The sequence below is a fragment of the Calliopsis andreniformis genome, chromosome 6 (assembly GCF_051401765.1).
Source record: "Calliopsis andreniformis isolate RMS-2024a chromosome 6, iyCalAndr_principal, whole genome shotgun sequence".
Lineage (NCBI taxonomy): Eukaryota > Metazoa > Arthropoda > Insecta > Hymenoptera > Andrenidae > Calliopsis > Calliopsis andreniformis.
In genome coordinates this window covers 17,508,821-17,534,144 of record NC_135067.1, presented here as the reverse complement: position 1 = coordinate 17,534,144, position 25,324 = coordinate 17,508,821, and the positions used below count along the sequence as shown (strand labels likewise).

The 25,324-nt window shown below is 38.1% G+C and overlaps 6 protein-coding genes and 1 pseudogene across 8 annotated transcripts; 1 reads left to right on the top strand and 6 right to left on the bottom strand.

The window, feature by feature from the left end:
• Window positions 1-188: 188 nt before the first annotated feature.
• On the bottom strand, window positions 189-2,004 carry LOC143180127 (odorant receptor 4-like). The gene is made up of 5 exons (XM_076379659.1): window positions 1,202-2,004; window positions 850-949; window positions 578-679; window positions 311-466; window positions 189-242 (listed from the first exon to the last, which is right to left on the bottom strand). Exons 1-5 carry the CDS (start codon window positions 2,002-2,004, stop codon window positions 189-191), a joined length of 1,215 nt encoding a protein of 404 aa, XP_076235774.1.
• LOC143181045 (aquaporin AQPAe.a) lies at window positions 334-24,875 on the top strand. Of its 3 annotated transcripts, none has more exons than XM_076381232.1 (8): window positions 8,800-8,934; window positions 10,072-10,261; window positions 23,219-23,394; window positions 23,526-23,669; window positions 23,731-23,964; window positions 24,053-24,133; window positions 24,465-24,631; window positions 24,810-24,875. In XM_076381232.1, exons 3-8 carry the CDS (start codon window positions 23,254-23,256, stop codon window positions 24,832-24,834), a joined length of 792 nt encoding a protein of 263 aa, XP_076237347.1. In that variant the 5' UTR covers window positions 8,800-8,934; window positions 10,072-10,261; window positions 23,219-23,253; the 3' UTR covers window positions 24,835-24,875. The 3 variants fall into 3 exon arrangements, with proteins under 3 accessions (XP_076237349.1, XP_076237347.1, XP_076237348.1); XM_076381233.1 differs by lacking the exons at window positions 8,800-8,934; window positions 10,072-10,261 and adding exons at window positions 13,260-13,337; window positions 13,740-13,882; XM_076381234.1 differs by lacking the exons at window positions 8,800-8,934; window positions 10,072-10,261 and adding an exon at window positions 334-417.
• On the bottom strand, window positions 2,663-4,580 carry LOC143180589 (odorant receptor 4-like). Its single transcript, XM_076380436.1, has 5 exons — window positions 3,724-4,580; window positions 3,489-3,588; window positions 3,144-3,254; window positions 2,782-2,937; window positions 2,663-2,713 (listed from the first exon to the last, which is right to left on the bottom strand). Exons 1-5 carry the CDS (start codon window positions 4,539-4,541, stop codon window positions 2,663-2,665), a joined length of 1,236 nt encoding a protein of 411 aa, XP_076236551.1. The 5' UTR covers window positions 4,542-4,580.
• LOC143180126 (uncharacterized) lies at window positions 4,978-5,328 on the bottom strand (annotated as a pseudogene).
• LOC143180125 (uncharacterized) lies at window positions 6,322-13,447 on the bottom strand. The gene is made up of 23 exons (XM_076379657.1): window positions 12,633-13,447; window positions 12,300-12,399; window positions 12,125-12,235; window positions 11,627-11,782; window positions 11,489-11,528; window positions 11,422-11,447; window positions 11,274-11,347; window positions 11,195-11,233; window positions 11,054-11,134; window positions 10,845-10,981; window positions 10,023-10,790; window positions 9,823-9,939; window positions 9,756-9,784; window positions 9,515-9,640; window positions 9,411-9,444; window positions 8,556-8,634; window positions 8,345-8,443; window positions 8,282-8,288; window positions 7,383-8,227; window positions 7,147-7,246; window positions 6,803-6,913; window positions 6,441-6,596; window positions 6,322-6,372 (listed from the first exon to the last, which is right to left on the bottom strand). Exons 1-23 carry the CDS (start codon window positions 13,445-13,447, stop codon window positions 6,322-6,324), a joined length of 4,101 nt encoding a protein of 1,366 aa, XP_076235772.1.
• LOC143181047 (uncharacterized) lies at window positions 8,243-10,031 on the bottom strand. Its single transcript, XM_076381237.1, has 2 exons — window positions 9,175-10,031; window positions 8,243-8,914 (listed from the first exon to the last, which is right to left on the bottom strand). The coding sequence occupies exons 1-2, from the start codon at window positions 9,385-9,387 to the stop codon at window positions 8,711-8,713; spliced, it is 417 nt and encodes a 138-aa protein (XP_076237352.1). The 5' UTR covers window positions 9,388-10,031; the 3' UTR covers window positions 8,243-8,710.
• Window positions 17,771-22,338, bottom strand: LOC143180124 (uncharacterized). The gene is made up of 19 exons (XM_076379656.1): window positions 21,539-22,338; window positions 20,991-21,090; window positions 20,805-20,915; window positions 20,575-20,730; window positions 20,447-20,497; window positions 20,341-20,396; window positions 20,252-20,289; window positions 20,091-20,174; window positions 19,957-20,032; window positions 19,801-19,902; window positions 19,674-19,763; window positions 18,829-19,620; window positions 18,663-18,762; window positions 18,455-18,588; window positions 18,311-18,404; window positions 18,213-18,246; window positions 18,139-18,146; window positions 17,881-18,036; window positions 17,771-17,821 (listed from the first exon to the last, which is right to left on the bottom strand). Exons 1-19 carry the CDS (start codon window positions 22,336-22,338, stop codon window positions 17,771-17,773), a joined length of 3,033 nt encoding a protein of 1,010 aa, XP_076235771.1.
• Window positions 24,876-25,324: the final 449 nt, after the last annotated feature.

The window sequence follows — 25,324 nt, the reverse complement described above, 5'->3', positions numbered from 1 at the left end:
CCGACGACCGTTCTCCGATCGATTTGTCTGTACTGTGTAACTTGTTGCAGTGGCGAACGGAACTATGTTGAGTAAGCTGTGCGTTCCGCGAGCAAATACTGTGTAAATTCATGTACCATGAAAATTTATAGTTCATTTTATTGCGCTTTACAGAAGATTATATATAATTTTCTAGAGGATCAGGAAATTTACATTGCAACCGTACGGAGCATGTTAAAGTATGCGAAGGATGTTTTGAATACCTGGAAGAATTGCAATAATTAGTGGAACGCAGGGACTACCCTCGCAGATTTGTTTTTGCGATGCTCACGTCGCTAAAAGTTGCGATAGATATGTTCACCAATTTGCCTGCCGTGATTTTAGTCACTGTGCTCGATCTTGAGATCACCAGGATCAAACCTGCCGCTGTTTTATAAGGTAAGCGATACCACTCTGTCATGTACGCTTTCTCGCCGACCTTTTTACACTGTTAGAACGTGAATGCTTGGATAAACTGTTCCTTTCTCTCGGAGAATTTCAAATTGTACTTAGGTGATCGCTCGTTTCTTGGTATTTCCCTTTGTTAGTGACGCTTTACCTGTTCTGTGAGTATTTCGCCGATGTAGCAAAATATAAAGATGTTAATAGTCATAGAGGTGTATAAAATGCCGTACGAGGCCATGGTATCCTTTGATTTTTCCTAGGAAGTTAAATTACAATGAACTAGGCAGTTATAGAAATATTATAGGAGATTCAAAGCTTCTATCATTCTTTGCTTCAGCTATAGAAATATGTATTCTAAATAATTTAAAGAATTAATATTATTTAATATCATTTATCTCTATTAACTTGTCGAAATGTTGAACATACCGTTAGGACATAATATTCAAGCATGCACAAGTTCAACGTACAGCCCATTAATTGAACGAGGCATATTAGATTCATAACTTTTTCTATATACGTTACAAAACTGAAATTAATTTCCAGAAATAAGATTTTCCATAATTTACAATCATACATATCGAATTCACATTTTACGATTTCATAGTCTTTATACTATACAGTCAGCTCAGTTAATTCACTTAACCGCATAGAACAAATTCTGTATCCAATTCTAAACTCTTTGGGACCAGAAGGCGTTCCACACGGGCACACCAATCAACTGTGCTGACGTATCGATGAGACAACCATCCAATCCACATATAACGAAAAAATGCGATACCTCAGAGTGCGCAAATGGTGGTCCACGATAAATGCCAACTTTTCCTGAGCAGATGGCTGTTCATTCCCATTATCTACCATTTCTTCGAGCCTGGACATCACCACGCTTAACTGTCCGCAGGCATGCATCGCCAAAATCGCTGCCAATCCGCAGGCACCCATCGTGGTGCAATTAACGATAACACCAGAGAGCAGTTGTAACCCGAAGACGATCTCATTCATAGGACTGTATCGTACTTCCATCAGGTTCGTATAAAATGGACAAGGTAACCGATACATCGTGTGACTTTCGTTCCCCACATGGAACACGGTCTTACGGAAGCCGATGGTGTTGTACAACAGCACACCCAGGTTTAGGCACAAGGCGGCGATGCACGCGATGAAACGACCGATCTTTGCGTTCTTCAGCATCAGCTGACGATCCCTGGCATGTCTGACACTGCACCAGTCGTTCTCTATGTGCTTCACACAGAGAAGGATATCATTCTGCTTCATAAGCAGACAGCAGTAGTTCAACTCGCCCATCAGCCAATAGCTCATTGGTCCGATGGCCCTCATCTTCGCGTACATGTTTGTGTCTTCGAATAGGATGTATAGAAGGGACGGTGCGAAAGTGAAAATGATTAGCGAATGGCATGCGAAGTTTAGTAGTTTCACGAGGACCTTGTTCGTCTTAGTCGATTTTTTTAGCCTAGGCCAAGCGCCTATGGGCTTTAGAAACCAACGATTCAGTTGCACACTGTACTCGTAATCCTTTAGATGGGTGGCGTTGGTCGCCAAAACTTCGTCAGATGAATCCAGCATGATGGTATCACGGTGGTTGATGAACAAGTGAGCTTAATCTCGGTGCATTGGTCTTGGTAGTAGTTGGCGCGTGCGCGAAGTTTTTTCTTCTCTGAACAACCATGTGGCGATTAGTTGGCGATGCACTGTTGCACATTCATCGATCGGAGTTGGAGGAAGTTGGCAGTTTTGAGCAGTAAACGCTTTGTTTTTGGTAGGCGTAATGGGTGCGTAGTTTGAGAAGTTCGATTCGTGGTGTGTGACTATCGAGAAGGGGATGTTCTTGAATACAAGGAGAACGATATGGCGAGGGTATTATTTGTTAATCTACGAAAGTAATCGTGAGAGTATTTATTTGGATTGTAGACTGATTGGATTACAGTGTTTACGTTGTAAATAGTTTCTTATCGTGTAATTAGTTTACACATACACGCAGATTGTCTCTTGCGGGTCTCGGATTTTTCCGTGGAACTCACTGTAGCGATATGAGTCGATTTTATTTATCGGAGAAATTAAGATAAATATAAAGTACTTACTTCTTTTACCATTGCCTTCACTTGATTCACTGGCATTATTTATTGTGATTAGGACAGAAAGTAAAAGTACACAACAATACAAATAATATTTCTTAGACTTATATGGCACAACAGTATTACATTATTAGAAGACCATTTTGGATTCAAATTAAAGTTCGCAACATATTGAGGAAAGCCACCGATGTCTTGATGATCTATTCATTCAAGACAGTTTGTACATTAAAAGATTTATAAAAGTACGAATAATATTTGTAATACTTACATCGCTGAATGTAGTGAGTGAGAGTTTTACAAGATTCCCTGCTGTGAGTTTCATCGTTGAGTTGGACATCGCCATTACCAGAATTAAATCGAGTTTTTCTTTTCCAGGTAATCGATACCAATCGATCATATATGTCGTTTCACTAACCTTTGTGCACTATTATAAAACATTTCTTTCGTTTATTACGTTAATTCTTATTTCAAATTTCAGATGTAAATCTGTTTAGTACAGAATTTCTTTTCTAGATACATAGTAAGGTATATAGAAGCTCAAAGCAACAGGTGATGAAACTCTCATAGAAACACATTGCTATAAAAGTATAAAGACCACTTACGTGCCCTGCAATTGATGGAAAGTCTTACCCGCTCGATTATTAGTTCGCCTATGTAACAGAATATGAAAATATTGGAAATCAAAGACAGAAGTATAACGATATATGTCGCAGCAACTGTAACATCCTTCGAATTCCACTCCTGCAATATTAGAAACATGATGTTTTAAGTGTTTTTTAAAATATAGCAAGGAGTCATTGACCCCTTTTGAGATAGATAACTTACAAAGAGTTGACAAAAGCACACACGAAAGTGATAAGCTAGTTTTTACTAAAACATGAATAAAAGAATCTAAAGGGATCTTGAAAAGGGATCCATAGCACAAACAAGATTAAGACTGCACAGTAATATTACTAAAGATATATACTACTATACCACAATAATGTAATATCCAAGAAGACACATATCCAAAGTGCACCCTAAGAACTCAGCAAGAGATACCTGTTTCATCACTTTTTCGATGAGCACCAAAAATCTGCAAATGCAAATATTCAGATCAGACTGAGTTATTGAGCTTCCAGTACCGCAGGTTCCCTTTTCAATCTTTCTCCTCCCTTAATTATATTAAAATACATGTGTATCTAATACATTCATAACAATTACTACACACTTCAGTATCTTCACGTGTTGATCGACGACCGTTGCAACTCTTTTATCCACGGTCTTGCACATGTCCTCCCGGCCGTCTACCAAATGTTCCAGCCAGCTCATCAGTACCTCCATCTGACCGCAAGCGTGCACCGCGAAGATTGCAATCAAACTGCATGCGGCTGCAGGGATACCGTGTAATAGGACACCAGCAAACATTTGAAGGGAGTACAGGATCTCGTTCAAGGGACTGTGGCGAGTATCGGCTATGTATGTCGAGAAGGGCAGCGGCAGGGGAATATAAGTGAAATTCTGATCCTCAGCAGTCACTTTCCCAACGCTAATGGGCACAATGATGTAATAAAACATGAAGCCGCTGTACGTGAAAAAGGCGCAGAGAATCACCAGTCGTCTGCCGAAATTTGCGTTCGCCAACATAATGTCTCTGTCTTTGACGTGTGTGACGGTTCTCCAGTCTTGTCTTATTTGTTCAACACACTCGCGAATATCTCTCTCCTGAGAGATTAAGAGGTAGTATTTTGCGTACGCCGTCACGCAGAAAATTAGTGGGCCGGACAGCTTTAGCTTGTTGTAGACATCCTTTACTTCAAGCATCACGTACAGAGTGCAAGGTACAAAAAGGAAACTTATGAGGCCGTAACACGTAGCGTTTATCAGCCAGTAAAGCAACTTCCTGGCTATCGAAGCTCGTGGCGATTTTGGCCAGAGACCCATCGGTTTTAGGAGCCAGCGATTCCATTGGATGCTCAGTTTCAAGTATTTTTCATTGTCGTACGCGTCGATATGGTGCTTTGACATTGTTCGTCGTGTATTTTGCATCGTACGGGCTTGAAAGCTCGTCCGACACTAAAAGCTCGTGATTTGACCGCGGTTTCACGGAGAACAATGTTACGCTTGCGCCTGATCCCTTTCAGAAGCGAATGTCGACGTGCACACAGAACGCAAGTTTTTGCAAAGGGTTGCAACCCTTTATGCATTATGAATGTGGGTAGAAGGATGGCTCTTGAACGTCGATAAATCGATTTCTCGAGCGCTGCCGAACGCTGTTGGCGTTCAACCGGACTTGGTATATCAATTTATGATTGACCAAAGTGGCGGACATTCACATTTTATTTTGTCTCGTTTTCGGACGTTCAGTTTTTTTATCTTAATATCAAAAAGGGACACAAATACACAAGGTTACGATTATTGTTTATTATAATATCATGGGACATCGATATTAACGATGAACATCCTTGATTGTTTGGTGAGATTCTTAGATCAATGTACGCAACATATTTAAGAAGGTGAATGCTTTAATAATCTATTTGTTCAAGAGAGTTTTTTAATTTCCAGACTCGACTGGAGAATGTGGATAATAGTCGAACACTTACATCGCTGAAAGTGGTGATGGATAATTCAGCGAGATTTCCTGCCGTGAGCTTTTTCGATGAATATGATATTGGTATTATTAGGACGACGCTTAGCTTTCGTTTTCCTGGTAACTAATGCCAGTCAATCATGTAAGACGTTTCGCCAACCATTTTTCACTGTTTTAGAATACTAATTAGTACGTACTGTTAAACCAAGTAGAGAAAGCAAGGAAGGGACGGTGCACCAAGTACATAAACGCTTGCGCAGATTATGCTGGACGACCGTTCTCCGACGATTCGTCTGGACTGTGTAACTTGTTGCAGTGGCGAACGGATCTATGTTGAGTAAGCTGCGCTTTCGGTGAGCAAATACTGTGTAGATTCAAGTTCTATGAAAGCTTAGTTGATATACCATGAATACAGTTCCTTCTTTTGCACTCTACAGAAGTTTCTATATAATTGTTTAGAGGATGAGGAAATTTACATTGCAACCGTGCAAAGCACATTGAAATATGCGAAGGATGTTTTGAAAACCTGGAAGAATTGCAATAATTAGTGGAACGCCGGGATACCCATTACAGATTGGTTTTCATGGTACTCACGTCGCTAAAAGTTGCGATACAAGTTTTTTCTTCTGTGGACAACCACGTGGCGATTAGTTGGCGATGCACTGTTGAACATTCGTCGATCGGAGTTGGTAGAAGTTGGCAGTTCTAAGTAGTAAACGTTCTGTTTTGGGTTGGTGTAATGAGTGCATAATTTGAGATTTTGATTCAGGGTGTGTGACTATTGAGAAGAGGATGTTCTTGAATGCAGGGAGAACGATATGGTAAGGGTATTATTTGTTAATCTACGAAAATGATCCTGAGAGTATTTATTTAAATTGTAGATATTTAAAATGTTCACATTGTAAATAGTTTCTTATCGTGTAACTAGTTCATGCATACACGCAGAGTTTCTCTTGCGGGTTTCGGATTTTTCCGTGGGACCCTCCGACAGTGATATAAGTCGATTTTATTTATCAGTGAATTAAGCTAAATATAAAGTATATACTTCCTTTATCATTGTCTTCACTTAATTCACTGGTATTACTTATTATAATTAGGACAAAAAGTAGTCTTGTTATGCTTTAAATATAATTTTCCCTAAACCTTTAATGAAAGGGTAAAAGTACACAACAACACAAATAATATTTCTTAGACTCGTATGGCACATCAGTATTATATTATTAGAACATCATTTTGGATTCAAGCTAATGTTCGCAACATATTGAGGAAAGCCACCGATGTCCTGACGATCTATTCATTCAAGATAGTTTATACATTAAAACATTTATAAAAGTATAAATATTACTAGTAACACTTACATCGCTGAAACTAATGAGTGAGAGTTCCATAAGATTTCCTGCTGTGAGTTTCATCGTGGAGTTGGACATCGTCATCACCAGAATTAAATCCAGTTTTTCTTTTCCAGGTAATCGATACCAATCGATCATGTATGACATTTCACTAATCTTTTTGCACTATTATAAAACATTTCTTTCGTTTATTACGTTAATTCTCATTTCAAATTTCAGATGTGAATCTGTTTAGTACAGACTTTCTTTTCTAGATACATAGTAAGGTATATAGAAGCTCAAAGCAACAGGTGATGAAACTCTCATAGAAACACATTGCTATAAAAGTATAAAGACCACTTACGTGCCCTGCAATTGAGGAAAAGTCTTACCCGCTCGACGATTAATTCGCCTATGTAACAGAATATGAAGATGTGTATAATGAAAGACACAAATATAATAATGTATGTCACGGCAGCTGTAACATCCTTCGAATTCCACTCCTGCAATATTAGAAACACGATGTTTGAAGTGTTTCCCAAAATATAGCAGGGGCCATTGACATCTTTCGAAATAGATAACTTACAAAGAGTTGACAAAAATACACACGAGAACGATAAGCTAGTTTTTACTAAAACATGAATAAAAGATTCTAAAGGGATCTTGAAAAGGGGCCCCTAGCATAGACAAGATGAAGACTGCACGGTAATATTATTAATGAAATATACTGTCATACCACAATAATGTAATATCCAACAAGACACAATTGCAAAGTGCACCCTAAGAACTCAGCGAGAGACACTTGTCTCAACACCTTCTCGATGAGCGCCAAAAATCTGTAAACGCAAATATTAAGATCAGACGGGGGCATTAAGTTTTCAGAATCTTAGGTCCCTTCTTCAATCTCTCTCCTTCATCAATTGTACTAAAATACATTTTAAATTACAATTACTATAGACGCATTTTACACACTTCAGTATCTTCACGTGTTGATCCACGATCGTTGCAACTCTTTTATTCACGGTCTTGGACATATCCTCCCGACCGTCTACCAAATGTTCCAGCCAGCATAACAGTACCTCCATCTGACCGCAAGCGTGCACCGCGAAGGTTGCAATCAAACTGCATGCGGCTGCTGGGATACCGTGTTTTAAGGCACCCCCTAACGCTTGAATGGAGAATATGATCTCGTTAAGAGGACTGTGACGAGTATCGGTTATGTATGTCGAGACGGGCAGCACCAGGGGAATATAAGTGAAATTCTGATCCTCAGCCGTCACTTTCCCAACGCTAATGGGCACAATGATGTAATAAAACATGGAGCCGCTGTACATGAAAAAGGCGCAGAAAATCACCAGTCGTCTGCCGAAATTTGCGTTTGCCAACATGATATGTCTGTCCTCGACATATGTGACGGTTCTCCAGTCCCATGCGATTCGTTCAATGCACTCGCGAATATCTCTCTTGTGAGAGATTAAGAAGTAGTATTTCACGAGTGCTACCGCGACGTAAATTAGCGGGCCGGAGAGCTTCACCTTGTTGTAGAAATCCTTCACTTCTAGTACCATGTACAGAGTGCAAGGTATGAGAAGGAAGCTTAACAGGCAGAAACACGCAGCGTTTATCAGCCTGTAAAACAACTTGCTGGCTATCGAAGCTTCGGGCGGTTGTGGCCAGAGACCTATCGGTCTTAGGAGCCAGCGACTCCATTTAACGCTTATGTCCAAATATTTTTCATAGTCGTACACGTTTATAGGGTGCTTTGACACAGTTCGTTTTGTATTTTGCATCGTACAGGCTTGAAAGCTCGTCTGATACTAAAAGCTCGTGATTTGACCGCGGTTTCAAAGAGAATAATGTTACGCTTGCGCCTGACCCCTTTCAAATGCGAGTGCAGACGTGCACGCAGAACGCAAGTTTTTGCAAAGGGTTACAACCCTTTATGCATTATGAGTGTGGATAGAAGGATGGTTCTTGAACGTCGATAAATTGATTTCTCGAGCGTCAGCAGACGCTGATGGCGTTCAACCAGGCTTGGCGTGTCAATTTATGGATGATTAAAGTCGCAGATATTCGCTTTTGATTGATGTCGTTCTTTCAGACGTTCAGTTTTTTTTATTTAATATCAAGAAGGGTTATAGATACACAATGTTACGATTAAAGTTTATTATAATATCATGGGACATCGATATTAACGATGAACATCCTTGATTGTTTGGAGAGACTCTTAGATCAGTGTACGCAACATATTTAGGAAGGCGAACGATGTTTTAATAACCTGTTTGTTTAAGACAGTTTTTTCATTTCCAGATTCGAGTGGAGAATGTAGATAATAGTGGAATACTTACGTCGCTGAAAGTGTTGAGGGATAACTCAATGAGATTCCCTGCCGTGAGCTTTTTCGATGAGTTTGACATTGCTATTATCAGGACGAAGTTTAGCTTTCGTTTGCCTGGTAACCGATACCAGTCAGCCATGTAGGATGCTTCACCAACCATTTTCCACTGTTGTAGGATACTAATTAGTACGTACTGTTTTAAATTTAATTAAAAGTGATTACAGAAATCTTTCATTTGATAAAATAGCATGCTACGTTTTGTGAATATTGTGTAATAGTTTGTGAACTGACAGGAAAGCATAAAGAACCATTAAATATTTTGTATTTGAAAGTATATGAATCCTTCGTTAACTGAATACGCGTGGCTATAGATATTCACTTAACGAGGGATTATTGTGTTTTAATAATTGTATTAAAATTACTCACTTGATCGGCTACCAACTCGCCTATGTAACAAAATATGAAAATATTAAACAGAAAGGATGCGAGTATCACAGTGTATGTTAAAATACTTGTCACATCATATTCCTGGAATTCAAGGGATTCAATATTTGCACTAATGTTTTTACATCGATTTTTAATTCGTGTTTCTTTACCGTAATAATGTAGTATCCAAGAAGGCACAAATTCAATGTACATCCCGAGAATTCCACAAGAGATACTTGTCGCAACGCTTTTTCTATGATCGTCAAAAATCTGTAATTGTAATCGTCAAAGCGAGAAATAGATTTTGAAGGAAAATAATCCTCAATATTCGATGACTTACGCAGGGTGTTTGACAAAAGGTGTCAGAAATTTCAAGGATTCTACAAGTTAAAATAACTTGAAAATGAAGAATGACAAAATTGCATTGGAGCCTTCGTTTCTGAGCTATTAATTGCAGAATAAATGCCTAACACACGGGTGAAATGTCTGACTCGACTTATTCCACTGTCTCATTCTTCTGAGATCGCTGCGCTTGATCTGGCTAATACACAGAAGCAGTAGAATAAGTCCCCAAGTCAGACACATTTCATGCGCATTTTAGGTGTCTTTACTAATTAATAATTCATCATTTTTGTTTGATTCTGTCACATAGAATCATTTCTTCAGGTTTCTGACACCTATTATCGAACATTCCGTATAGAAAATCGGGTCTGTCAGAAGTCAAACTGATTAAATTCATAAAATGAACAGTTTTAAGAGTGTAAACTTAAAAAAATATAGATTAATAAGTCCAATCTGTACACACTTCAATACTCGCCCATGGTGCTTCACAATATCCACCATTCTACCATCCTCAGTTTTGCACATATCCTCTCGGCCATTTATTAAATGTTTCAGCCAGCACATTAGTACTTCCATTTGGCCGTAAGCGTGCACCGCGAAAACGGTAGCCAAGCTGCAAGTAACTGCGCTGACGCCATGAATTAACAGACCCCCAAAAAACTGAGCGATAAAGAAGATTTCGTTGGCAGGACTGTAGCGAGCGTCAATTACGTATCTTGATACAGGAAACACGTGCGGGATAAAGGTAAGATTCTCATCCTCCACCGTTACTCTCCCCACATTAATCGGTACAGCGATATAATAAAAAACGAAACTGCCATACGCGAAATAACAGCAAACAGTCAATAAGTGTCTTCCAAATTTGTCATTCGCTACCATAACGTCTCTATCCTCTACATGTCTGACGTTCTTCCAGTCCCACTTAATCTGCTCAAAGCACTTGCGAATATTTTCTTCGTGGTATGCTAACGAGTAGTATTTTGTGATCGCCATTATGCAAAAGCTTAATGGCCCAAAGAGTCTGATCTTATTGTATACGTCCTCGACTTCCAAAATAGCGTAGAGGCCGCAAGGTATCAAAAGTAAAAGTATCAGGCCAAAGCAAATGACGTTTATTATGCGATGGAAGATTTTATCGAGCATCGAAGCATTAGGAGCTTGTGGCCAGAGACCTATGGATTTCAGTAACCAACGAGCCCACTGAATACTGAGATTAGCATATTTCTTATCGTTCATGTTATTTGTTAATATGTTCCTGCCGTTTTGTACGACGTCTAGGAATGGCATTTGCATTGTTCACACTCGAAAGATTATTTGATACTAAAAGCTCTGCCTGATCATGATTCGAAAGAGAATAATGTTGCGCCTGCGTCTTTCATGACACCTCTTCAGAGGGACGCAGACGTGGCGTGCAGATAACTCGAACTTCAGTATGGGTTTTGCAAAGGGTTGCAACTGTTTGCCCCTTATGCATTATAAATGGGATGAACTTTGGTAATTCGTGGACGCTGTTGGCCCGGGACGGGTTCAGTGACACAAGCTGCGATTATCGTTCTTTAGTCGAACACTACGGAGAACATTGAGAGAACTTTTGCTGTACAAAGGATTACGACTAGTGCTAGTCAAAATGATGTAGCGAGATGTTCCTTGTGGAAATAAAATGGCTTAATCTCTTTGCACTCGTATATAGTTCCCATCATTTGTCAATGTCATGGTACTGTAATTTTTTTATTTTTACATTAAACTTTACATTTTACATGAAATTTTTCATCGATAAATCGTATTTAAAATGTAGTTTAAGCGTACAGTGAAACATAATTGATGTACTCAACTAAAGTCATTGCGAGTGCAGAGAGTTAATGCTCGAAAATGGTGCCCGTCAGGTGTCTATGCATTTTGTCTCACAATATTCATGAAAATGTGATTTGGATCTATCAATGATGTCAGTTTAGGGTTGCTTAAGTAGTGAATGTTCGTAGCATGTTCAGGTACGCGACCGAAGTTTTGATGACCTGCGTAGCCATTGAGAAATTTAAAGAGAATTAGACAGTGGATATAGAAGATATAGATGTCACGTAATCATATTACAGGATAATAATTTTTAACTTACGTCACCGAAACTACTTATTGAAAGTTCGATCAGATTCCCAGCGGTGATCTTGGTGGTCGAGTTAGACATGGACATCATCAAAGGTATTGCTAGACTCTTCTTCCCTGGCATTCGATGCCAGTCAATCATATATGATTTTTCGCCAACTTTCACCGTCTGTTAAAAGGTTCTTTTTTCACTTATATGTCATGATACAATGGTGACCAAACCATGGTTTGTTTTTATTTTTCATTGTAATATTATAATTATAGTAAAAAGAAAGATATTTTTTAAATAGCAATTCAATATGGACATAATAACATTGGACATCGTTCCACCAATATTTAGCATAGAAATCAAGAGCTATTTATAACAACATAGAAGATTCTCTGTTTAATTTTATCGAAATGTTCAACTCTGGCAAAGTTTGTATTAGCTTTAAGATATAATGGCAGTTTCATTCACTATTGTTGCCATTCGCAAATATTATAATAACAAGTTAAAATAATAAAAATATACCTGTTCCGCCAACAGCTCACCGATGTAGCAGAATATGAAAATATTAAACGTAACTGATATAAGTAGTATGATGTACGTCATACCACTGATGGGCTCTTTGGGATTCCATTCCTGTAAGAAACCATTACAAATTCTTCAAGACTGAAAATTCTACCATCATTGTGTGTCATCATACCATCATGGAGTAATATCCCAGGAAACATATGTTCAAAGTACATCCCACAACTTCAACCAGTGATATTTCATGCAGTAAATCCTCAGTGAGTTCTATAAAACTGAAATGTGACAACAAATAATGCTTTATCACTAGGAAGATTTTATTGTACTTCAATGATGTTGAAGTACTGATTTCTAATCTCTTGTGTGATTTCTAATCACCATTTATTTTTCCACTAGTTTAATAATTTCTCTCGTCTTTGATACCAGTATTAAATAAAATCAACATCTGTTTCTTATCATACCCAACAAAGAGATTTCTATTGTATTATACTATACAATATTGACTTACTTAATTACTCGAACATGTTGTTCCACGACGCTCGCCAGCCTTTCATCCAACGTCTGCTCACTATCTTTTCTTCCATCGACGAGCTTTTCCAGCCAGACCATCAGGATCTGCAGCTGCCCGCACGCGTGCATCGCAAGCAGGGCTGCCAAGCCGCAAGCAGCGACCGTAATATTATGAGCAACAAAACCAGACAATAGCTGAATCGTATAGAAGACTTCATTGATAGGACTGCGACGCGCGTCCAGAAGGATCTTGGGAAAGGGATAGACCAGTCTCCTGTACGTCAGATTGCCATCCTCGTCGACGATCTTTGCCCTCGTGAGCGGCAAAGCGATATAATAGAAGAGGACACTACCGTACATGAAAACTCCACAGATGAGGATCAGTCGACGACTGAATTTCGCGTTCTTCAACATAATTTGCCTGTCTTCTGTATACTTGATGTTCTTCCAGTCAGTTTCAATGCGCTCCACGCATCTTCGGATGTCATCTTCGCGGATGAACAGCACGCAATATTTCATAACCGCCATCATGAAGAAACTAAGCGCGCTGCCTAGCTTCAGCTGGTTGTAGAAATCCTTGATTTCTAGAACGATGTACATCCCGCAGGAAATGAGGATGAAACCAAGCAGACCGTGGCAGAGGACGTTCAAGAAGAGACGTTCGACAGTATCTGACCAGGAGTGATAGAGGGACCTGGGCCAGGTGCCTATCGTTCTCAATGTCCAAACGTTCCATTGAAGGTTCATCTTCAGGTCGTCTTTGTAGGATGGATTGAAGGGTTTCTCAGTAGTATTGAGATTCCCTATTGTCATCTTCGAATGTTTAACGCTCTTGCGTTACTGCGATCACTTCGATGACTACTGCTGTAAAGCATCAGTTTGGACTATCGTGCGCTTGCGCTGACATAGTTGCCTTGGAAAATGAAAAGGGGTAAAACAGGGGAGACTATTAAAATAGAAGTTTTGTAGTAGTAATTTGACATTTTGCAGATTTCTCGGAGGGATCACCGAGTTTTGTTTCATTTTTTTCCCCTGTTGTATTCTTAGCTATTAGGAATAATGAATGGTTTGAAATGAGTTCTTCTCTTTTTTATGTAAATGCAAGGGAGGAAATGTAGAAGACGCAAACATATCATTATTTTCCTGATGTATATTTCAATGAGGCAGACGTAGATGAATCGAGGATAGCCAGGGAGATACCCTTCCAACAAGAAAACTAATCGAAGTCGCAATTATTAGCGGGTAGTTGTAAGTATATTTATTTCTATTGAATTTCCAGGCACTGTCACAAAACAGGGATTAATTGTGCTTGTTTTGAAAATAATTCCTGTTCTGTCGTCGATGATAATTGATCACATTCCCTATCTAGTAGCTAGAATTAACCAGAATGTAAGGAATTCACTTTAAACTTTTTCTTTACTGTCAAAATCAAGGTACTGCTGCCTTTTGGTTTCCATGCAATGAAGTCTCAAATAAGTAAAGACAAAAATACTGCAACAGACTCATAAACTATACATATACAATATTTAACAATAGAGAACATTAGCTTGATTATATGTATTTATTGAAGCTTGCGCGATAGGGAGATTTGTTTGATGGAAAACTGAAATTACACTTGCGTGACGATACATTGAGGGTCATGAAATTACCACCGAAGACTACATTTATTTTACTATAATAGATTTACAGAATATAATTTATCGTATACTATCTTACATTTGACCTCCATCTCACATTTCTCGCAACATATTCAAGTATACTACTGACCCCTTCATAATCTGAAAACACGTCTCTTAAGGAGTGTTATTTTCTTGTTAAAAACATATTCGAATACTCACATCGGTGAATGTGGCCAAAGACAAATCGATCATCTTTGCTGCCGAGAGCATCTTGGAACAATTGGACATAGCAATTATGAGTACACAGTCACGAGCTTGTTTTGTAGGAAGACGATACCAATCTAACGTGTTGGATGCTTGCCCAACGTTCTGGCTCTATTGAAGAAAGAACACTCATTTATTTATCCATTTTCTGATCCTTAAATACTATGACCAAAACAATTGACTATAAAACATGTTATATTGCTGATAATTTTGTTTCTACTCGTTTTGCCCAAGCTCATAATTAGTCAAATAGACAGCATATTACATACAGGTTCATTATTCGTCATTTTTTCTTTATCTTACACTATAAAAGCATGCTTCAAATTTCCTTTCGCCTGCTGGTGATAACTCAGGATTTTACAGTACGTTTGGGAAGTCTCGTATAAACCAAACAAGTGGGAAAGGTTTGTTACTTACTAGTGATTAATCAAAATGATCTTTGAAGAACAAGGATGTGCATGGTTGACTAAGATCTAACTTCTTTATTTAAGTAGTCTTCTTTTATATAGAAATGACCTCAGAAGGCAAAGAAAATATTTGAGAATAGGAACACTTGGTCCGTTTTCGTGGTTCGTCCTTATTCTGACAATGTGTGCCTATCTCCCACTATAAGACACGTGGGGGATAAGGCCGCTATGGAAGGCGCGTGGGGTGAGGCCGCTGTGGAAGGCGCGTGGGGGCTGAGGTTGTTATAGAAGGCGCGTGGGGGCTGAGGTTGCTATGGAAGGCGCGTGGGGTGAGGCTGCTATGGAAGGCGCGTGGGGTAAGGCCGCTATGGAAGGCGTGTGGGGTGAGGCTGCTGTGGAAGGTGCGTGGGGGTTGAGGTTGCTATGGAAGGCGCGTGGAGGATGTAGTAGTTATGGAAGGCGTATGGGGTGAGATTGTCGTGGAAAGGCCCAAGGGGGTAAAGAACCGCGAGGGTTGCGTAGTGATGGATCATCTTCACCCTTCAAGTTTCTGATATGTCAATCACGGTTGAATACGAAGGTAAGGACTTCAGAAGCGCACGTGTTCTTTAAAACCTTAAAGTACAGCAACTTTAGACTTCTAGAGTACTTAATCCTCAAGGTAAATTATGTATTCCAAATAACCTAATATTGGACCATTCTGAAAAATAATGGGCTCAGTTTATCCATATCATAAACCTAGTCTGTCAGACGTCTAACAATAATCGTTAGCATCCTAACAAGGTTTACGATAAGGGTGTATGAATTTCCTGAACGTACTGTATACTGTAGTCTAAGCAACGATAAAGTAGAGAAGGTACTGAACATGTCAGACAAGTTAGTCGCACGTACTTCATTGTCAAGAAGTTGACTGATGTAACACAGCATGAAAACAGGAACTGATAGAGCATACAGCATGATCGTATATATTATCACATTACTAATTGGACCACTCAGTGCCTATAATACAATCAAAATCATACAGTAAAATATGAAGTTTGAGCACAACCTACATAATATTGTTTTTAGAAAATTTATCAATGACTTTCAAACCAATAACACGTAATATTCCGTTAAGCAAATAAGAAAGACACCACCCAGTATCTCAACTAAGCAAATGTATTCTGTAATCCTTTCGACCTCTGCCAGAAGTCTGCAATACAATTGCAAAGATTTGTAATATTATATATTCATATAGGAACTGATTCACTTAAGCACTCACCCTTTAATTTGTATTTGATATTCGACAATTTCAGCTATTTTCTGATGCACAGTTTCCTCCTCTAAGTTCTTGCCCTCAGTGAGCTTATTTATTTTGGTCATTAATATCTTTAATTTACTACAAACATGTAGAACGAGAATTGTACATATGCTGGAAGAACCAGTAACCATCGAGTAAGAGGCGAGACCAGCAAATACTTGCAAGACGAAAACTGTTTCGTATATAGGTGTAATATTGTGATCAAGGACAACTAAGTAGCATGACACGGCCAGAGGTCTTATAGTATGATTGTCGGCGGTGATGATTGTTTCTTTCGTGAGAGGGATGAATATTCGAAATCCCAGTCCACTCACGTACACCGCGATGGCAGACATAAGCACCACTTTTCGTCCATCCTTCGCTTTCGATAGTAAAATTTCTCGATCTCCTTTAACCGCGTTCTTCCAGTCTTGATCGATTAATTCTAAGCACTTCCTAATTTCTTTCGCACGACACAGCAAGATGGTGTACTTGGTGAATTGCATGATGGAATTGAGCACTGGTCCAAGTATCCTAAAAATCTCTACAGCAGTCTTTTCTATTAGAAATATTCGTAACAGGCCTGGTACAATTGTGAACGAAAATAGAAAATATACGATCACGATTTTGATTCTGTTTTGAATTTTGACGAATGTCGGGGTTGCAGGATGCAGTGGCCACGCACCTATAATCCATAGAATTGCTTTAGCAAATTTCACCGTGTATTTCAAATCCTCATTTTGATCTTCTGGTGCAAGCATTGCTCTTTGCTTTTTTGTTGCAGAAGAAACTAGAGAAACTGCTTTGCGTATACTGAAAGGTTTATTGTACGTGTCCAAGCATGCGCGATTTGTTTGATACGGAACTGAAATTACGCTTGCGTGATGATATAGTAAGGGTTGTGAATTTACCATAGAAGATCACTTTTAAGTGCTTTTAATGGCAAGAGCAATTATTGAAATAGAAATCAGTGGTTCTACCCTTGTGTATTATCTGTTGTGTATTCCTGGAATTGCCGTGCCGGCGAATAATGTTTCACTCCCAATTTCCTGTGCGATCAATTTATTGTTTCTGTGATTTATAATTTTGTTATATTGTTTAAAAGAGTTTGATAAACTTATCGCTAGTAATATATCAAAATTTGAACTGATGTAACTGTATGACAATTGTATTAAGTGCGACGATGAGAAGTTCAAGTGGTCTTTTTAAATGTAAGTATGTAAATCTAAGCACTAGGTTTTATGAAACAGTGGATTGATACTATAGATTTTCAAATTCAAAGTCTTTCATAAATATTTTTTCGATTTGGTTGAGTTGAGATATTCGTGTTTTTTATTTCAGTGTTTGTTAACGACCCAATTTTATTGAGTAATGAACGACATTAGTGGTATCTCACACAATCTTCTAAAAACATGAATATTTGAAAACAGAAGGATTCTATTAAGTACCCTATAATCGAAATTTATTACAAAGGAAAAAAGTGCTGGAACAGATTCGTAAAATATAAAGATATGTAATATTTAACAAACCATAATATATCGCATACTATCTTACATTCTCCTTCATCTCACACAACTTCTCGCAATATATTTAAATACGCCACTGACACCTTTATAATCTAAAAAACATTTCGCTAAGAATGTAGGTTCATTAATACAAAAATATCCATATACTTACACTAGTAAAGGTTGCTAAAGACATGTCCACCATTTTGCCCGCCGTGAGTATCTTAGAAACATTGGACGTGGCAATTATAAGTACCAAGGAACGAGCCTGCATTGTGTCAAGACGATACCAATCTAATGTGCAGGACGTTTGTCCAACATTGTGGTTCTATTGTGGAAAAAATTTCTTAGTGAATGGACTTAATTATAGAAGGTATTTAACAGCAGGTGGGATTCAATAATCGCTTATTAACTCATCGAATGCGCGCACTCCCGCAGCTAAGTATTAAGCATTGGACATTTTTTTATTAAAACCTTTAAATCTTTGGTCCATTTATAACAAACGTAATTGAATCATAATATATACTATAAGAGGGGACTGTACAGTGAATATGTTAACAGGATAATTTTAATTTTGGTGTTAAGACTAAAATGAAAATTACAGTTGCAAATTCATCATTTTTGATTTTTTTTCTCATTTTATCAGGTAGAAATATATGTATGCTCCAAATTTTTTCCCACCTGCTGGTGAACACCCTGTGAGGCAGAGCGATCAACGATTAAGGTAAGTAGAATAGGCATGAAACATATCAGACAAAGGAGTTCCACGCACTTCATTGTCAAGAAGCTGACTGATATAACACAACATGAACACAGGAACTGTTAAGGCATACAACATCGTTGCATGTATTATCACATTGCCAACTGGTCCTCCCAATGCCTAAAACATAATATACATTTCACACATGTTCTATATGACATATTTTTTAGCGAATTTATCAATGACACTCAAACCAGTAGCACATAATATCCCGCGAGACATATGAGAAAGACACCGCCCAATGTTTCAACCAAGCAAATGTATTCTGTAATCTTTTCGATCTTTTCTAGTAATCTGCAATAGAATTGGAAAGATTCGCAATACGAGTCAGTAAGCGGAATCATTCACATGGTCACTTACATTTTAATATTTATCTGGTATTCGACAATATCGGCAATTTTTTTATGCACAGTTAAATTATCCAAAGACTTTGTTTCGGTAAGCGCGGTCATTTTGTTCGCCAACATTTTCAATTTACTGCACACATGTAGGACGAGGATTGTGCATATGCCGACGGAACCGCTGATCATTGAGTAAACGGCGAATCCAGCGAACGCTTGCACGATGAAAACTATTTCGTATACTGGAGTGATTTGCTCATTGAAAAAGATTAAGTAACACGGCATTGCCAATGGCCTTATCGTCACGTTATTCGCGGTGACGATGGTTCCTTTCGAAAGAGGAACGACTGTTCGGTAACCCATTCCGCTCACGTACATTGTGATGGCAGACATAAGCACAACTCTTCGTCCATCCCTTGCTTTCGATAGTAAAATCTTTCGATCAGTTTCGTCAGCGGCTTTCCAGTCTTCGTCGATTACTTCTATGCTCTTTCTGATCTCCTCGGAGCGAATCAGTAGAATAGTGTATTTGGCGAATTGCATGCTACAGTTAAGAACTGGGCCAAGTATCTTTATACTTTCCACCCCCGCTTTCGATATCAAAAATATTCGTAACAGACCTGGTACAATTGTGAAGAGAAATAGAGAATACGCGATCACATTTTTTATTCTTACTTTGATCTTCACGGATGCAGGGGCATTGGGAGGCAAAGGCCATGTGCCCATCATCCACAAAATTTTTTTGGCGAATTGCACTGCGTACTTTACATCCTCGTTTAGATCTTCTGGCCCGAGCACCTTCGCCATGATTCTTCTCATACAGACAAAGTTCGAATAGCTGTCCTTAGCGTACTGAAAATATACCTATAACTGCCCAAGCATGCGTGATGAGGCGATTTGATGTCCGAACAGAAAATTACGCTTGCATGATTGTGTTTTAAGGGTTGTACACTACTATCAAAGGCCACTTATCAATTGATCAATCACTAGCAAAATCATCGGTTTTTTTCTTGCATGTAATTGTGTAATCGTAGGACTACTGCCAGACCAGAATTTTCTGCGCAAGCTCTCTACCGATTCTGTACTCCGTTTTCTATATTTATAAGCTTAGAATTTCTTCATGTTGTAGAGAAGATTTGAAAAAGACTGAAATTTGTATTTGGGTTTGGATTCGAAGTGACTGTATGCTAGTGAAATGAATGCCATTCTTTGTAAGTCATCAACTGCATTTGATAAGATTCAATTATCATTACATATTTTTCTACGTAAAACAGATAATACTTTGTTTTTTATACATTAGCCTAAGTGTACACGACCGAAATCGTTGATCCAAAGTCAATGACACGATCGAAGTCCGATCATAGACTTAACAGAATGTTATGTATCGACTGTCTTCTTATTCATTAAATAAAAAAAAAAAGATTTTTCAGTCTGTAATCAGCTTTTGGACGGAGAAAATTGCTTGTCGCGTACGCTTAGGCTTATAGAGTAACATTTGAACTAACTAGATGATAATTATATCAAGTGTAACGATGATAACTTCGCGTCGTCCTGTGTAAAAAAGTGCGGTGAATCTTGTGTTACACGCTACTGGTGTTCCAATTCTTCAAGTATACAAGCGTTTGTAGGATTCTTCATGTCATTATTGTTCGCAAGAAGTTAAAATAAGCTGCCGAAGTTTTGCAAACCTACGATATTCCATTTTTTAAATATATTTCTATATCGTTCTTGTTTTAAAGTATTATATGCTTTTTTAAAATATTACGTCGCAAAATCCCTGAAGCGACATATCGAACAGCTTGCCAGCAGATAAAGTCACTGGCTTATTGGATCGAAGTATGATCATCTTCACATTTTTGGCTAGATCGTCGGGTAGATTGTACCATTGTATGAGGTATGCTGCTTCGCCTACCATTTCACTCTTTGGGCAAACAAGGTACAAATTAATCGATTCAATGATTACAATTATTTCCAATTTGCTAGAGAAAAGGGTACCTCATGTTTGATACATTCGCCAATGAATGATAATATGAAGACGACTACGAAGAAAGACAATGTCAATGCGATATACGATAGTGTGGTGAATACCTTGCCATCTTGTATGTCCTAAAATCGAAATTGTGATGAACTGACCCACAACAGAAGCGTGTCTTGATTTTTGTAAAGGCGTTTGCTTATTACCCTAACTATTCCATATTCAACCAAACATATGATAAGGGTAATGCCAACCATTTCTGACAGGAATACGTAGCTCCATGATTTCTCGACCGTAGAGGTGAACCTATGTTCCATTTTTATCAAGTAATTCTAATTAATTAATATTATAATTCTAATTAAGTGACACAAAATGTTAATAAATAGACAGTATAGCTTGAAAAGGGTTGACTATATTAGTAATCCTTTGAAGACTATGTCTGTGCACATTACGGGTTTTGATCATTTAAAATGTGTTTATAGCGTGTAGTATAAAAAATGTATGCTATTTAATGGTATCATTTTTATTTCTATTTTTACAGTGTTTCTGTAGATAAGAATATCCTGATCTCAATGGGTTAGTGAAAAAAAGTAATAAAATGTACGTTTACTTATTTTTTCAAGCAAAGTGCCCCTTTTTCAAGTTGCATCGTGAATACACTGGCTCTCTTCATATTATCGAAAGAAAATTGATTAATATCTAAAGAAAAAGTGCACTCGATCACGTAAAAGATATTTATGAGTAATACTCTTACTTTATTGCTTTCACATGATTCCGAATAGCGCATTCCAAACATTCACGTAATCCTCTTCGACGATTTTCAAAAAGTGCATTAATATTTCTGCTGGTGATTGCAAACAGCCCACTGGAATGCATCGCGATATTTATCATCAGAGTGTGAATCCCAATATTGACAGTCATTACAAGAGTACTAGTCAGCATTTGTACGATGAACAAGATCTCATAATATGGCGAGTCCTCGATTACGAAGAAAACGTAGTCGTTCTGGTAAATGAGAGGTAGTACAGTAGTATTGTCTTCCCTGACGATTTTGTCAGCCAACCACGGCATCACGTTATTATAGGGGATGCCACCACCGTAAATCAGACTCAGATAGAAAATAGTGAAGTTTCGCCCAATTGTTGCCCATTTTTTCATCTCCAATCGATCTCTCTCTTCCTCAACGTCTCTGTAATACGCCTCCATCTCCATCAGACAGTATCTTAATTCCTTCCTGTTAATAATAACCGCCCAATACTTGATGATAGACAGTAAAGTAAAGAATTGCGAGGCCAACACATACGTGTACCGACTCAAGTCCTCACAATCTACGAACGTGTAGATTAGTTGCGGAATGTAGAAAAAACTGATCAGAACGGAGATTGTGCCGATGTGGATGAACGTTTTGACTTTATCGTAAACGGAGTCCCTCTTTTGCAATGGCCAATTACCAATGAGCGTTAAGTGAATCCTAGGGATATTGATTGCGTACTTAAAATCCGATTTATAATTCTGATTTCGTTGGTTCTTCAAATACTTTGTGTTCTCCGCCATGGCGATGAAAATTGTCCCCTTTTCACTAGCAAGTAGTCTTCTCAACGACTAACAGCGCGAAGCTAAATCTGCTGTAGAATAGCGTCTATTCGCGCTTGCGCGAAAGTTTGTTGGAATAATATTTTATGGGCAATTTATTGCAACATTACGGCGTTAGATCCGTGGAAAATTCAAGGGAAGTTCGTCAAATGCAGACATGATTGCATTAGATCTGGTATTACGGATGTAAAATAGGAACTACATAGTATTTTATAGTATCTACTGTCGCCGAAAGTACAATCATGTACAATTTTCTTCGAACAAAGTACCCGAGTTTGAAGTTTGAAGAACGTTTTCGTGATTTTCTGTAATCTAGCCGCAATAGTAGAATCTTCGATCCACCTTTCAGTAAGAATACCCAATGAACATCGTGGCTGCACTGATTCGAAGAAGTATGCAATGCGTCAGTGCTGGTTCATCGTTGATAAGAAGTTTAATTTTTTATAAAGAATAATCGGTGAACAGCGATAGACAACGATTAGTATTGTTACAGTAATTCGAGTGCTGATTATACCACGGTTAATGTAACACAGTAGTGTCTCAGTTTTCCTCAGAGACTTTATCGTGCACCATGGCAGACGACAAGCGGGGTAAGTGTCCGTGGTTGTTCCCAAAGATTGACGAAAGTAATCGAAGCATTTTAACAATAATTACAATTATATTTATTTATTTATACGAGATAAACTCTTTACAATAGAAAGCGACAGAATATAATCGTAGATAGACAAAGTGTAAGGTTTATATTTAGAAATAGACATAAAGAGCAGAAGAACAATCTTAACGAAGGGTAGAACACAAGAGGGCCAACTAGGATAATAGTATTTTGATGATTATATTGCAGATAGATTATGGATCGTTGAGAAGGGCACCACTGCGATGGTAGCCGCGGAAGTGCTGGGCACAGCGATACTTTTATTTGTTGGTTGCATGGGTTCCCTAGGAACTATGGGCCCATCTCCGCCTTCACAATTGCAGGCGTCGATTGCCTTTGGTATGACTGTCAATCTTCTGATTATGGTGAGATCATGTTTTAATATATCGTTTTACAACCACTTTAGAAGATTAGAGATATTAGATGTATTATTTTACGTTAAGAATAGAGGATCAAATAGAATACCTAGAAAAACTAGATTCTAATTCTGTCACAGATGTTGGGCCATATAAGCGGGGCCCATTTAAATCCAGCCGTCACGATCGGGGCAATAATCGTTGGGGTCAGAAGTATCCCAACAGGTGTGCTCTTTATAGTGGGCCAATTTCTTGGTGCAATTATTGGATACAAAACATTGATGGTACGTTTTTCTAGTAAAATGGTCTTAATTATGAATTTTATTTTAATATTTATTCACACAGCTGATCACCCCTCTTGAACTATTCAACGATGGTCGCTCAGACCCATCTATAGGCCACTGCGTGACCGTCGTTCATCCTAATATCAGCATTGCGACAGCGATTCTGATCGAAATCTTCTGTACATCGTTCATACTTTGCGCGGCCTGCGGGACTTGGGACCCTAGGTGCGCGCACACCACGGATTCCACGGCGCTTAGATTTGGTTTCTCTGTTGTTGGCATTTCTGTCGCGGCGGTAAATATTCCCTTTTGGTCATAAGTTTCTAAAGATTTTTAGCAAAAATATCGGTACCTAACTGAATAAAAATTGCGTTTTCTTTTAGAGTCCCTATACTGGTTGCAGTATGAATCCTGCGCGCACCTTTGCCCCTGCCTTATGGAATGGAAATTGGGCGAATCAATGGGTAAGCAGAGTCTTGATTTATTAGAGTTGATTTATAGAATTTGATTTATTGAGTTTATTGATTTATAGTCTCTGAGATTTACAAATCCTTACGACGTAATATCTGATATAATCTAGCAGCTTTTCGATCTAATCTTTCAAGTGGCTACTCGATAAGACACAAGCTTCACAGTTAAGGGCTGCTTGTGCCACTGTTATCTAGCCAACAATATGTCGACATATTTTCATAGAAAGAAGCGTGTAAATATTTGCTACTGTACTGATTAGATTGCAATAAGGATTGCGATAATGACTTTTTCCTGTTTATTTCTTTCTAATGGAACTTTTTTCAGATCTACTGGTTGGGACCGACTCTTGGCGCTCTTCTGGGGACGTATACCTACCAGTTCCTCTTTGCGTTGAAAGAGAAGGAAATAGACGACAATCACGATGGTCTAGCCATGGGCGTAGTCGATACATTACCCAGCATCGATGACAACTTAAGTATAGTCAAGGGAAAGTAAGTTGCATATTTTTTTTTAAGAATGAACTATGGAATTTGAGTACTGCTGATGTGGCTGAAGAAGTTGATATTTTTTTTGTGATTAAACTAGACCTTGACGTACTATATATCCTACGAGAAGATAACATATTTATTCTAAATATTGCTTGTAAATAATATATTTTTTATTTATCAGAAATTTGGAAATAACGCACATATAATGAAAAGAAGAACCTTGCTTATAATGCACACTAAATCTTCTATATCTATTACCATCCGTCAGCAATGATCAACGACGCTTCCACAGTAATTCACGAAGTTGCCAAAGATGTCGTTGTACACTGCGCACAGTGGCGCGAATTTCATATGTCTTGCATTACGTTTATATCGCACATCTTTTTATATTTTATGTATCATTAAAATGGAAAATCATCCACACACTATCTGCACTTTACATAACTGTAGAATCATGAACATTAAGGTCAGTTATTCTATTGTTATATTTTAACCAATAAAATAACTTCTTCAATCATCAAATTATTTATTAGTTATTAAGAATGTATGAATGAGTAATATTATAAGAGTACTATTGTAAGAATGCATGTTTGTATACATGACTTCAAAGTCTCTCTTATAGATATAATATATAAGTTATATAAATTGAGAAATAAGGCCTTTTCTGATACCTACAACTAAGTCCTCATTGAGAAT

Bases quoted from the DNA above. Each gene is read 5' to 3' on its own strand.
- LOC143180127 (XM_076379659.1), bottom strand. From the start codon at position 2,004: ATGCTGGATTCATCTGACGAAGTTTTGGCGACCAACGCCACCCATCTA. The intron at 950-1,201 runs GTATCGCATTTT...AATTAATTTCAG, and splicing joins CACCATTTGCGCACTCTGAG to TTTTGTAACGTATATAGAAA. The intron at 243-310 runs GTGAGCATCGCA...CAATTCTTCCAG, and splicing joins CTATCGCAACTTTTAGCGAC to GTATTCAAAACATCCTTCGC.
- LOC143180589 (XM_076380436.1), bottom strand. From the start codon at position 4,541: ATGCAAAATACACGACGAACAATGTCAAAGCACCATATCGACGCGTAC. The intron at 3,589-3,723 runs GTGTGTAGTAAT...TTGCATTTGCAG, and splicing joins CAACACGTGAAGATACTGAA to ATTTTTGGTGCTCATCGAAA. The intron at 2,938-3,143 runs GTAAGACTTTCC...GTTTTATAATAG, and splicing joins GCGAACTAATAATCGAGCGG to TGCACAAAGGTTAGTGAAAC.
- LOC143181047 (XM_076381237.1), bottom strand. From the start codon at position 9,387: ATGTACATTGAATTTGTGCCTTCTTGGATACTACATTATTACGGTAAA. The intron at 8,915-9,174 runs GTGAGTAATTTT...ATCCTACAACAG, and splicing joins GCGAGTTGGTAGCCGATCAA to TGGAAAATGGTTGGTGAAGC.
- LOC143180125 (XM_076379657.1), bottom strand. From the start codon at position 13,447: ATGACAATAGGGAATCTCAATACTACTGAGAAACCCTTCAATCCATCC. The intron at 11,135-11,194 runs GCAAAGAGATTA...CATTTTGACTAG, and splicing joins GATGGGAACTATATACGAGT to CACTAGTCGTAATCCTTTGT. The intron at 7,247-7,382 runs GTGTGTAAAATG...TTGCGTTTACAG, and splicing joins CAACACGTGAAGATACTGAA to ATTTTTGGCGCTCATCGAGA.
- LOC143180124 (XM_076379656.1), bottom strand. From the start codon at position 22,338: ATGGCGGAGAACACAAAGTATTTGAAGAACCAACGAAATCAGAATTAT. The intron at 20,731-20,804 runs GTACCCTTTTCT...GTTTGCCCAAAG, and splicing joins GCGAATGTATCAAACATGAG to AGTGAAATGGTAGGCGAAGC. The intron at 19,764-19,800 runs GCTAGTGATTGA...GGCCTTTGATAG, and splicing joins AGAAAAAAACCGATGATTTT to TAGTGTACAACCCTTAAAAC.
- LOC143181045 (XM_076381234.1), top strand. From the start codon at position 23,254: ATGGTAGCCGCGGAAGTGCTGGGCACAGCGATACTTTTATTTGTTGGT. The intron at 23,395-23,525 runs GTGAGATCATGT...ATTCTGTCACAG, and splicing joins CTGTCAATCTTCTGATTATG to ATGTTGGGCCATATAAGCGG. The intron at 23,670-23,730 runs GTACGTTTTTCT...TTATTCACACAG, and splicing joins TTGGATACAAAACATTGATG to CTGATCACCCCTCTTGAACT.